The sequence below is a fragment of the Athene cunicularia genome, assembly GCF_003259725.1.
Source record: "Athene cunicularia isolate RWA chromosome 14 unlocalized genomic scaffold, athCun1 chr14_part2, whole genome shotgun sequence".
Lineage (NCBI taxonomy): Eukaryota > Metazoa > Chordata > Aves > Strigiformes > Strigidae > Athene > Athene cunicularia.
Genome location: NW_020799119.1, coordinates 7563 through 21144, shown reverse-complemented (window position 1 = coordinate 21144; position 13582 = coordinate 7563). Strand labels below are relative to the sequence as shown.

Genomic DNA, 13582 nt, shown 5'->3' with positions numbered 1-13582 from the left:
CCAACCTGCACCCCCTGTGCCCAACCTGCACCCCTGTGCCCAACCTGCACCCCCTGTGCCCAACCTGCACCCTCTGTGCCCAACCTGCACCCCCTGTGCCTAACCTGCACCCCCTGTGCCCAACCTGCACCCCTGTGCCCAACCTGCACCCCCTGCGCCCAACCTGCACCCCGCTGCCCACCCAGCACCCTCTCCCTGCCCGCAGCTGGCACGGGCAGAAGAAAGGGAAGGCCAGACACTGACATGACCAAGGAGGCCCAGGCTGAGGGCAGTCACTACTGCGTTTTACACCGAAGAAACCTGCGGGGCTGGGGGGGGGCACAGCTTTCCTGGACACAGGGCTGGTGTGGGCTCCGCAGCCGCGTTTCGGCACCTTGCCCAGCCGTGGGTGAGCTGGGCACAGCTTGCCTCTGGGCGGGCGGGGAGGCCCTGGGTGCCATAACCACTAGATGGTGCTTTGTTGACATAATACCGACAGAAACCTCTGCCATCCCCTCCCAAAGGCAGCGGCAGTTAGAGAGATGCAGGCTTCCACTTTGCTGGCTGTCTGCTGAGCTATTTTGGTTTCCAGCAAGGCCGGGGGTACCCTTCCCTTTGAATGAGGAGGCTGAGATCCGCACTGATGAGCTACGGGCAAACCTCCTCCGCTGCCTCCTCCCAGTCCCACCCATCAGGTTGCTGCTGGTCTGTGCTGCTCACCTAACCACGAGTGCGTTTTTGATCATCATGCAAACGATTTCCCTCTCTAGTTAGGCGATGTTTTATATTCAAATAGCAAGAATCTCAGCGGTGGTTTTGCTTCTCCTGGCTTACTTTCAATTTGCTCAGTTCAGACAAAGACAGAGCGGTCTGCATGACACGATACTGATCTGTAGGATACGATACTGCAGCTTCCACTCACGGGCATGAGGCTGAAGTGGCTCAAAAAGTAATAAGGGAACGCACATGTCCTCTAATCCTCTCCCACGTTGTTCAGAATAATTAATGAATTCAGAGTTTGGTTTTTTTGAAAAACAGAAATCTTACAGTCTTTTCAGTAAAAGGCATTTGGCTTTAAATCAGATGCCTCTTCTCAATATTACTGATGCTGCTTTTGAAAGGGAACCTGCAGGCAGCTCAGCATGGGGGAGAAAAATTCTTTTTTCCTAGCTTTTGCAAAATATTTCCAGCTCCTCTGCTAAGCTGATAACTGCCTAGTGTGACTAACGCTTGTGGTTTTCCCTGTGCTGCTGTTCAGTGAGCCATGCAGACCCAGTAAGAGGTTACCCTGTAGTCCTGGTGTTCAGCCATAGAAAAAAGCCCTGTGATCTATCAGGATTCAAGCTCTCCTCTTGCTGATACCAGCAGCTCCTGCACCTTAAGTGCTGACCTAAAAAAGCTACAATTGCTTACTCTGAGTTTTTTTCCTGAATGGCTAATGCCAGATGCCAGCCAGTCAATGAAATACATTCTGGAGAGAGCAAAGAGGTTTAATATATAGCATTAGTGGGAGTCCTGGGCTTAAAAATAGATTAAGTCACACAAAAATGTGTTTAAACAGACTTAAATATATTCTCTGGCACATAGGTATTTGCTGATTTTATGGTATTGCTACTGGCAACTTCTTCAAGGAGGCAGAGAGCTGGGATAATGTAGTCTGGTACAGGTGAAGGCTGCAACAGAGCCATGGGAGGAAGAGGAGGAGAGGGAGGAGGAGGAGGAGGAGGAGGAATGAGAGTGCTCTAGGACGGTGTTAGCAGAAAATGCTGCTGGTTACTTTGGCTTTGTCTAGAAAGCAATAGATAGCAGACACGAAAACAGAGCAATTCCAGAAGAACAGGAATCTAATCACAAAATAGCAGCTCACTGGCCTTTTCTGGCTGGATGCTGGATGCAGAGGTGCAGGGAATTTGCTGAGCAATGCATGGAGCTGGAAGGAACCTTAAGAGATCCTTCTGCCTTCCTCACTTCTCTGCATTTGAAATGCAGATGAGATTTAAAGTGAATAGGAGAACCTACACCTCTTTGCTGTTTGAAGAACTACTAGATGAACATTTACAAATACTCTAATGGGGCTGGAGGGTCTGCCCTGGAGGCTCCAAGAGGCTCAGCTTCTCTGACAGCACAGAGCTAGACCAGACAGGCACCTCCACCTCTGCTTTAAGGGAGAGCTGCAGGTTACTAAGCACAGGGCCTTCGCCTCAGGGCCACAGCAGCTATTAACTGCAGAGACTCACAATTTCTTCAGGCAGGGCTGTAGTTATACTGACACTGGTGATTCACAGTAACACTGTGGTGTCCTCTGAAAACCCTCCTGCATCCCCAGCACAAGATGTACAGGTAGCCATGAGATGCAGTACCTCAGACACAAAGATACTGTGTGAATACTGCTGAACAAGGTGTCTCACACAGGTAATACCAGATGACCGATACCTCATTCTCTTCCTTTTGGAGCTTGTTGTGGAGCTGAAGGCCTTGCAGACTTCCCTTGGATCATCTACCAAGTCCTCGAGCTCTGAAGGGCCCCAGCAGGACCAGGGGGTACCAAGGGGTACCAGGCAGGCAGTGCCATGGGCTGGGTTTCCCCAGTCCCCCATGTGGAGTCAGTGCATTTCTCTGCCCAGGAGATGGTTTTGGGATACTACACCTGATCAGTCCTGAATTTTATAGGGATGTACTAGGCACTGATGGGCACAATCCTTTTGGTTGTGGTAGAAACAGTCTGATAGCAGACACAGACATCTCCAAGCATAACACCACCTGCCATCTGGTCACCATTTGTGGGGAAATAAGGATCACACAAACCCCCCCAGGGGAAAATGAACCCCTGTTACACAGTCCCTATCCTCACATGTAAGGGATTGCTTGCAAAGTCAGGAGAGTGAGTGTGCCAGAGAAGATGATGGAGAGCATCCACAACCCCTAACTGGTGGCAGAAGTGGGCAGTTCCGTGCCACTGTTGGCATCTTACAGCAGGGAGGGAGCGCTGGGGCTCACGGAGCATTGCAGGGAGCGGGAAGCAGCACTGTGGGAGTTCCTGGGGCAGCGGGATGCTCCAGGAGCCCTGTGCAAGTGACGACCACGGCTAGTGGAGCAGGGAAGTGGTCACCCCAGTTGCTTCCACAGCAGCTGAAACCTCCCAGTGGTGCACAGACAGACTCCCAGGTTGGTAGAGCAGGCAAGGAGGTCACTAACCGCTCGGACGCGTTTCAGGCGCTCCTCCAATTTCTCCTCTGCTTCACGTTCCTTCTGTACCTCCTCCAAACGATTGATCAGTTCTGCAGCAAACTTCTCTGGTTCAACGTGGATGTCCTTTGGCATTCGGTATGTACGCTGGAGGAAAAACACACCAGGTGTTAGCAAAAGATGCATGAAAAATCACACGTTTACTGCAGAGGCCTGGATAACTGGAAATGCCAGTCGTTGCTGTGGGAAGTTGAGGGGGGACAGGCTGGCAGGCGTGGAGGTGCAGCCTAGGAGTGGGGGACTGGAAGCTGAACCACCACCACAAGGTCCCTGGCTGGCACCAGCTCCCCACGTAAGGGAAAGGTTTTCTGGAGCCACAGTTCAACAAGCTCTTTCAGCACCCAAACTCCACTTTGGAATGGATGTGCTTGCTTTTCTCCCAATGTACACACGGCCAACAGGAATATCCTGGTCTCAAAGGCTTGGAAAAAGATTTAGAGATAAACCTCTTGAAAATCATGCTTACAGTAGTGATGTTTTCGTTTTGATAGAAAGGAGGACTCTTACACACTTTTTCAGCTTACCCTAGTGGATCAGCATATGCCGGTCAATCTCTGCAAATCTAGTCCACAGGCACAGAAAAAAGTGGAAATCCTGTCACCTCCAAGACATCTTACTTCCCTTCATCTTCTGCTACAACCCAAGCCAGCCACAAAAGGCCACAATTCCCACAAAGCATCCTCCCTTACTAGAGGATCCTGCAGGACTGCGTCTCAGCTCTTCAGAGCCGTGCAACAACCCTCTGCTTGCTTTATCAATCCGGTAACCTTACAAGTGCAGAGATACCATTTTTCTGCTTGCTCTGGGTGAACAAATGAATATTTATGGAAATTCAAGGGCATTCTTGGTTCCTTATGCTGAGTTACTTTGTCCCTAAATTCCTGAGCTCTGGGATAAGAAGTTTGTGTAGTGAAGTCTGAAGCTATCAGACACTGTATTTTTCCCATCATTTTTATCCCTTCTGCATTATTTTGTTAGAATAGTAGGAAAAAAAAATTACACAGTGAGATAAAAATTTAATTTGGAGGAGAAATATATGGAAAATTCAACAGTATAAAAACCTGCATTCAAATATTTCAACAGTAACATGAGAGAACTATACACTCTATAGAACCAGAGATAAAATTAAATGTGAAGACATGAGATAATTCATAGCAAAAGAAGAAATGCAGCACCAGAAGCAGACATCAAGCTTGAAATCTCTGAAGGAGGATGAGAGACCCCATGAATTTATCCCAGACCAGCCAAAAGATCAATGTGGAAGACTGAAATAATGCTTTGCCTCAAAATCTGACAAGAGTATGCAAACCATACTGGTTTTTCTCTTTCTGACAGCTGCCGAGTGGAAGGCAGGGGAAGAAAAATAGAGGCAGTGGGTATCCTACCGATGGCACTGAGAGGCTGAAGACATCTTTTATGTCACCCAGGCTGGGTCGCAGAGGTCTCAGTTAAAGCACCGCTCGTTTTGTTTGCCAAGAGCAAGAGCCAGCCCCCCTGGGTTCCAGTGCTCACTGCCACACCGCGGGGCTGGGCTGCAGCGTCCCTGGGGACGTGTCTCCGGACACGATGAGGCTTTGCAGGCAAAAGGACTGTTTGCTCTAGCATCTGCTTTCTGTGACAAGCAGAGGGACCAACAGCTCCACCTGAAGCTGTCCCAGGAAGGACTGAGCCATCCGAGCTGGGAACAGCCCCAACCAACCATCCCCTTCATCCAGGGATCCAGCTGCCGGACGGGGCAGAACACGTGTGAGCTACCAGGTGGCTCCCAGCCTGGGGTGACAAAGTCTTTGCTGCCTCCAGAACCTCCAGCCCTGCAAATCAGTGGGCTATATTAAAAAGAAACACCAGAGAAAAAAGATTTTCATCAACAAAAATGATGTATAAGTCTTGAAATACTGGCACAAGGGCCAAAGTGTCATTCTTCACCCCAGTTCCTGGACCTCGTGTTGTCCAGAAATGGGCCCCAGCTGTGCTCCATCATGGGGGAAAGATGTGGCAGAGCTGGTCCCTGCTCTGTTACTCCCTGGGGAGCTTCTAGGAGCCAAGTAACATTTCCCCACTCCCCCCGCATGGCCCGGGGGAGCATTCTGGCTTTCATCAGAAACCCCAAACCCAGGACCACGACCATCCATCCCGTGAGCAGCACCAGCGAGTCCCAAGGAGGGAAGTCACTCTCTCGCCTGACAAGTCGCAACCCGCCCGGTGATGTGTTCGCTCCCTCCTGCCACCTCAGACATGCCAACTCTCCCTGCGGTTGTTTATACGACAGCAGCACCAAGCCCTGCTCCGTTAGAGACTTAATGAGCTTAATGAGAGGCAGCTCCGTACTCAGCAGTTACAGTCTTGGGTCTCCCTGTTGCAGCTACCGCGGCAGCTTCCATAGAAAAGCAGAACGAGGAAAGTTTCCCTTTATTTTCACAGCCTTTGATGCAATGCAGCACCCCAAACCAAAGTCTCCGCTGGGTCTCCAGCAGCAGTGGGTGCCGAGGCTGAAGTTCACTAACCTGCCTGTCTGAGCCCTCTTACAACAAGGTGGTTCCCTCCAGGCCCAGCAATGTGTAAGGACCACGGATCCATCTCTGATGAAGATCTGAAGACATTCAGGGCCACTGCTGTGTCCCGGGAACTCAAGAGATGACTGTTTTGGTTTGACTATTGGTTGACTATTTTACAACTAATTACAACTAATACTTCAGCATGTTTATCTGGAGACTCTCAAAGCCTGGAGGTGACTGAAGCTCGACTACAGAAATGAAAACAATCGAACTCAAGAACCTTTAGGGTGACCTTGTTTTCCTCTCTCTTTGATAAACCACTGCAGCTGCAAAACCCACTGCCCCATCCTTGGAGCTTTCCGCTCAGCACAACAGCGAGCAGAGGTCCCCAGGAGCCTCTCTGAGGGTGCAAGATGCAGTTCTCTCAGTGAAGCCACCTCTGTAAGGGTTTCCCTGACATCCAAGTTCAGCGCAACTGAAATAAACCTCACTTCACCCCCCAGACACTGCTTGCATGTGCCCTGCCTTGTCCTGGTGGGTACCTGTAATGGTGACTCACACAAAGCTTCCAAGCAGGATGATGCTCTGAATGTTGCCGTGGGTCTGACTTTACTCCTAGCTCAAAGGATGAGCTGCACAGACTTCCCCAAAACTAAGAGTACTGCATAATGAATGCAAATTCCCTGTGCTGAAACAACACAGATAACTGCTGAGGGTTCTCTCTGTTTCCCTGGACAGCAAACATGGGCTGCACTGACCTGGTCCAAAAGGCTTAAGACAACAAAGTGTTTGAAACTTTTATCAAATGATGGGCCTGACGTTGGAAGGGAGACACGTTCCATCAAAGACCAGCCAGGCTGAGCCTTGTGCCTGAACCGAGGATCCTTCAGGGCTTCAGGATTTTGAACCTGCCCCCAGCATACAGAGCCCTGCCAAGGGAGTCAGTAAATAAACTGTTTATTATTCTGAAGTCTGAGGGGCTCTGAATGCTTTTGTTTCAAGTAAAGGGTGCAGTACTCTCTGAGAGCTGGCTGGTTTTGGAGGATCCAGCCCTCCAGTCTGGACCAGAATGAGATCTCTGGATATCATGGGTCAACAATTCAGAAAGGAAGTGTTTCATTTTAAAGAACTGTTTTATCTATGGCTGGTTTATCTAATATTTTATTTAATTATCTATCTACTTTTATTTAATGCCACTACTTCAGATGGCTCTGTCCAGAACAAATTCCTGCTGAGTTGAGAGGTTGCAGAGGACAACAGATGGGAGGCTGAATGCCAGATGGGTTGGCAAGAAAGAAATTGCTTGAACTGCTCTGGCTGGAGCAATCTTTCCTAGTGACAGCTGTGAGGAAGGATTTCTTGGGGTACTATCACCAGAACGTTGTACTTGACATGTAAAGTGTCTGAAGCTCTTGTACCTTTGAGAAGAAGCAGCCTGCTAAGAACATGCAAGATACACAAGCTCTCCGATAGTTCCACTTAGCACCTGCTATCATGCTTTCTCCTTCTTTTCTTGGAGCTAGTGGGAGTTGCATGGATTTTACTCCATGAGGCAGATGCAGGTCTTGGGTTTTGATGGATTTCCCCCTTCCTGAGAAACTGAGGTTTGAGGACCAAGTTGCACACGAGAACACACCAGCATCCTAAATGGATGGCTTTACTGTATGTGAAAAGGCTGAAAGGGAAGAATCTCACTGTGGTTTGCAGGTTCCTCCTGCAAAGAATAAACCTCAACTACTCCGAGATGAAACAGCAAGTTTTCCAATGTGATGGCTGGGTAGAGCTCTCTCAGCAGCCCCAGGGATCCAGGGGTTGGGCTGAACAGATCTGATCTGAGAGATCTAGCTGGGTGAATTTCGTGTTGGCAAATCTCCCTCTTCTACCGGAGGTTTGATGCCTCCATGATGCCCGAGTGGCCGATGTTAGATCACAAGTCAGTCTTGGCAATGAAAGGAAGATGGCAGGCTAGAGAAGCCAAGAGAAAAGCACTTCGGAGCCTCCACATTTCCCAGATTAATGCATTCCTCTGTGACACACGTTTCTGAAGGATAAATGGTGCTTCCACACCAGAAATACTTGTGTCTCATGGATAGCTGGATTTCAGCATCCACTTCGGCAGCATTTAGGGATTAGCAAGGAGTCCCACTGCTGCAAGGCCCTTGAGGAACATGGCATAAAACAGCTGATGGGAATTCTGTGCAGATTCCCAACTTGCAGGAGCAGAAAGCTCTTTCAGCTGTAGTTATGCAGGCAGCATGAGACCAGGGCTTCTCCTGTACACTCCTCGCTTGCACAGCATAGCAGAGAGGTCACCCAAAAGTGGTTCCACTCAGGAACACTATGGAAGCCACCTCGCAGCTTCCTTGATTGTGTGGTGGGACAGGAGAGCTCCCACCCAATGATCAAGCTACAGCAAATACACCGTAAAATGGCTTCCTTATGCAGTTAAACAAACTTAACAAAAAAAAAGGAATCTCAAGTGTTAATGCTCAAGGTTGGATTTTTCTGAATCTGCTGGAGAAAAAGGAGCATCTCCCACCCTCTCCTGGAAATGAATGAATGGCAAAGCCAGGGTAAATACAGGGCACAGGTACAGCCCTGCATTCTCTGAGCTTTCACCCTTCCTTTGGGAACTTGCTTGCTCTTTTCTTCCTTGGTGCTCCAAGAGTCTGCTCAAATCCAGGAGAGAGAGATGGAAAACCACATGAAAAGCAACACTCACTCACCATGTAATGGGTTCCTGCCAGAGGCACAAAACAAAGGTCTCGTTGCTTGCTAGAGACCTTCACCCACTGCATTCCTGGGCAGAGTGCCATTTCACAAAACACAACTTTTCCAGACTTAAGAGCACTGGTGAGTCTGTAAGTGTGGAAGATGCAGAACACGGCCATCCACGCACCAAGACGTGGTGCTGCAGAGGAGGGCATCCTACATAACCTGCACAAGCCTCTGTTATTTGGAGGCGGCATGGCTGTTGAAGCTAGCGGGCAGCCTCCCATGAACAGATAATCACTACAGTTTATAGCTTCTGGACCTAACTGAAAGTGCTGCTATTAAAAGCAATACAAGTTCTCTCAGAATTTTGCATAACAGCCCCATAACTGACTTGCAAGAGAATGGGAATTCTCTAAAGGACTTCTGAAATGACTTTTCGGAAGTAGAAGGTTCTCCACTATCACCAGGAAAACACGCCAGGCATGCTGCAAGCACTGTCACTATGGGCCCTGGCTGCACTGGTTAGATACGGCTCAAGACCTTCACTCAAAGGTTGCAATTTAGTCACTGCTACACATTTAAAAGCACGTTAACCACCAGGTCCGGGCGGCTGACGGAGACTGCTTTAGCTAGGGGCTGTGAGATAGCCTAACCACTGGCTCTGGAAAGCAGCACTGGAAGAAAGGTTTGCATGGCTCCTTGTTAATTGGGGATGTTTAATTCAGTAAGTGTGCAGTTAGAGGTGATTTTAAAAGACTAACTTTATAACATTTCACACTGGTGTTGTCAAAACATATTGTCTAATTACCTTCTCCTTTCTTGGCTGATTGATAAGCGAGGGCAGAGCAGTGCCTCTCTGAAGTCGATGCCAATTCTGTGTCAGTAATTGGCTGGCAGGAGGTGCCAGAGTGTCTGAACTAAACTTTTATTCCCTGGAGAAAGACTAGAACCAACTCGACTTCTCAGTCCTCCGCTCCCATATAAATATGCGTCAAGATGCCTTTTTCCCTGGGACTTAAAATTACAGCACAGAACCTAAGGGGAACAGTGGATGTTTCACAGAAAAATCCTTGTGAAGCATCTGTGTGTAGTTTAGGAAGAATATGTAATTCTAAAAGACTGTGTAGATAAGTAGGATAATATAAAAATTTATAAGCAGCAGGTGGCCAATTTAAACCTTGTTCTCCCTGCCCCCTCCTTTCTTTAACTGGTTTCCAAAAAGGTCGATAAAATTTAATGCTAAGTAAAACTAATTAGCCTGCAAGGAACTGCTGCTGGAATGACACTTATTCAGTTCAACAAAAGAAATGTTTGGCAGATGGAAGTTCGTTAAAGCAGAGCTCACTATACATATTTAATGCTCCATACTCTGAGTTTATAACCTGCAGTTCACCGAGGCATTGCCAGTGCACATGATCAACAGAAAGCCACTATTATTTTTATCCAAAAGGTAAAGCCACTGACAAGCTTTGAAGTCGGAGAATATTCACTCAGTAGTTCCCACTGTTGGGGGAACAGCATCAACAACAACAACAAAAAATAAAGGCCAAGCTTTCAAACTTCAACTCTAACAAAGCCATGCTTACAGTAAAAATGGCATCAAGTGAAATAAAAAGGCACCCAGCCAGCCTTTTCAACAGCGACCACACTGTGAAAGCAACTGTGTGAAAAGAGAGGTGACTGAGCAAGGATGGCTAGTGAGCGTCCTCAGCCAGGGCTTTTATTGTCAACCCAGTGATCAAAGCACAGGAGACCCTCTTAAATCTAAGGAAAATAATCTAATTTAAAAGGCAAAACAAAGAGTGGTGCTTTTCTTTTTTTTTTTTCTTTTTTTTTTTTTTTTAAATCAGATTAAAACAAGGGTGTATTTCTGCTGGTATTGTGCTGCTTTGAGCAGGCAGAATGAGAACAGCTGTGTCAAGTTTGAAGGCACTTCTGGAAAAAGCAGATGGAGGCTTTTTTTCCTCTCTATTTGATTTGTGCTGGAGTCCAGCTGTCCAAAGGGGAAAGAAGCACCTTTATTCCCTGCTAGATATTAAATGTCACCTGTAACTCCTCACAAAAAGAAAATAATAATAAGCAGAGCTGCAGATGGTGCTGCAGAGCCCTAGCAGTTATGCTGATCTTCCAAAAGCTGTTTGCTTACCTGGAGCAACCGGGGAGACAGTATCAGCCAAATGAAATACTGACACCTGCACCTTCTTTGCTCTCCTGCCTCGTATCCCCGGGCGGGCTTTGTCGAGTCCTTGAGAACAGGTTACAGCTCCCTTTGGCTCCCCGGTGCAGAAGCTCCGCTCGGGACAGCCGCATTTCTCCCCAGCTGACCTTGGCTGAGAGCTACATCAGCCTCCATGCCCAATGGCCTCCTACACCTTCCACAAACACCTCCAGCTCACCTGAGGGCATGTAATCTGCTTGCAGGTAGATGCCAGACAGCACTTCCATTCCCATCCGGGAGAAACAACTGGCTACTGACCGAACAGTTAAGAAAATACATGCATTCTGGGCAGCCCTGGATGATGAGTTTGGCTGAAGGCTACCAAGCCCTTTCTTAGCACAGTGGATTACTGCGTTAAAACATCCCCCAAATGATACAGCACTAAGGGGGGGTTAAACTTGAGCAAGCAGAGCAACTGTATGCTAGAGATCGCACATATTTTGCATATTTACCTCTGGGGAAGGAGACAGTGCTACTTACAGGAATGTGAGGTAGTGGCACACGTCCATTTGCTTTGGCACTTTCTTGCATCTCTCTGCGATGCTGCTTGCGGAGTCTGTACGGTGGGATCCCATCTCTGCCGGAATAAAACAACAACATGCCCTGCTTTAGTGCCTTTCTCTGATACACCACGCTCATTTAAGTCTTACCAATGCAGAGTGGCAGGTAGGAAACCCCTTTATGTGTGAGAAAGGCTTTGCAAGCCCAGGGCAAGTGCAGCAGAGCAAGAGGGACCCACATGGGGAATGATGCTTGCCCAGGTCCCCGTGCCAGCAGTGCTCCAGATTGGGGTGCAGGGGGGGACTTACATGGCATCGCCGGGAGTGGAGCAAGGCAGGGCTCTCCTGCGACCGCTGCCCTAGGCACAGGGTAGGGACAAGGACTTGGACCACATCCTGGTACCTTTTATAGTTGGTTGCTTTCTATAAAAGAGCCTGTAATGTACACAGTAAACCACAGGGCAGGCTAGGAGGGGGAGGAGGAGGAGGAGTGGGAGCTCACTGAGCATCTACACCAAGGGGAACTCGGTCAGTGAACAAGGTATGTATTTTTAAGAGAGCGTGACAACTTCTCAAATGGCTTATCAAAGTGAAGGGGTAGGCTCTGCTGCTCTTAAGACGATCTCTAGCTCAGTCAGAAATTATGGGCTTGGTACTGGAGTTACTGTGCGGAAGAACCGAGCGCCCTCCCCAGAGAAGGCTGGACAAGGTCAGGGAGGGAAGCCATGGGCACCAACACCCAAGTGAACCAGCTCCGCTCAGGTTTGAGCCTTTGCTGAGAAATCTGGTGACTGAGGTCTCTGCAGAGGGAAGTGACAGTGGTGGCAACAATCCCTAGTCCTGACAGATGGGGAACCAGGTCCGTGACCCTTCTGCGGGCTGGCGGAGGGTGCAGACCTGCCCTGCCCAGCCCCACGCAGCCCTTGGGCAAGGACAGGGCCTGGGGGCGCGTGCGCCCAGCAACGGGGGTCAGGGGGTCACCCCTAATGGTAAAGCATCGCTGGCCGAGTATGACTTCAGGCAAAGAAAGGAAACACATTTTCGTTCTCACCATTCTGACCCTCCTGCTTACACCTGGGGATGAGAAGAACGTGAGTGAAACGGAGCCCAGTTACAAGATAAGGACACGGGCCCATCTCCTGGTGATACGAGGTTATTTTGAGAAAAAACAATGAATGCAAAACCAAATGCCAGCCTGGAGTTTGGCAATTTGGAGCTTTCCTTTTTTATTTTACACCTTTCCCCGACTCAGTAAAAGTAACTGCTTGGGAAGGCTGTGCAGTGCCACAGAAACGGCTGGAAATGAATGGAGGGATTTGGTTTGTCCAAAGTACCAAATAACTTCCACGCACACACACTCCATCTCCTTCCAACCCCGCAAACGGGCCAGTCCCGAGGCATCTCACAACGACAAGAAGTCTGCACAAGCCAAATGTACTTAGCACCTACCCCCCTCCCCGACTGCCAAGCACAGCTGCTTCTCCAGAACGTAAACCAAACAGTTTAACCAGCAGATTTTTAAAGTCGAGATGCCATTTGGCGAGGGAAACACAATTTACTGCGGTGTCTTGCCTGCAAACCTCCCGAGTGACAAGCACCAGCTTGTGCAAGGATGGTCACCATCAGCTTTTCCCATTTCCATCGTGCCTGCTGCCCCGCTGGCTCCCTGGAAATGCGGGTGCAAGGCAGAATCGCCACCAAATTACATCAGAAGAATGCAATTTCATGCAGTAACCCAGGCATTCAAAATTAAACGCCATTAAAAAGAAAATAAAACCGGTGATTAATGATAAGTGCTTTTTAGTAGGAAGACAAATGAGAGAAGAGAAAATTAAGCAGGGTAATTACAGCTCTGGCTAGTGGCTGCAGGTAATGCAGGAGGAGGAAGAGCACGTCTGGGAGCATCACCTCCGCTGCGCCCGGCAGTGACACCTTACGGGAGCAGAGCAATTTCCCCAAGCGTTGCTATACCGACGGGCGGTTACGATAGCTTTCATTAGGTGCCTTCATTTTCTTTAATGACGAACCTCCATTTGAAAAATAATTTAAGAGTCGCAACGGTTAAAGAGTTTCATCGCATCACAACGTGGGGGTTTTTTTGCAGACTGGATGACAACAAAACAACTGGCAATTTTTATATTAAAAAAAAATAAAATTAAAATCTAGGGGATTATTTTCGCCAACGCTGGTCGGCATCAATAGACAACATTTCAGCTTAACTGCTGCACAAAACCCTGGTGCCAGAACACAACTCGCACACTAAAGCCGCATGGCCGTTCGCGGGAAAAACGGCATTATAGTAGAAGGTGCAATTTTTCTTTCTTTCTCTCTCTTTTTTTTTTTTTTTTTCCCTTAGGAAAGAGCGACTTTTGTTCCCAGCACAGTAGCGAAAGGCTGATAATGGCCTCTAATCTATCCGGCTTCAAACA

The 13582-nt window shown here is 48.5% G+C and overlaps 1 protein-coding gene across 1 annotated transcript in view; it reads right to left on the bottom strand.

The window, feature by feature from the left end:
* AXIN1 (axin 1) overlaps nt 1–11292 on the bottom strand; it is a 24513-nt gene extending 13221 nt beyond the window's left edge. Inside the window, exons 1-2 of the mRNA XM_026859404.1 lie at nt 11134–11292; nt 3175–3312 (exon numbers count right to left, since the gene is read on the bottom strand). Of these exons, the coding sequence (XP_026715205.1) occupies nt 3175–3312; nt 11134–11292 (297 nt within the window). The remainder of the gene's footprint in view (nt 1–3174; nt 3313–11133) is intronic.
* Between the last annotated feature and the right edge of the window lie 2290 nt (nt 11293–13582).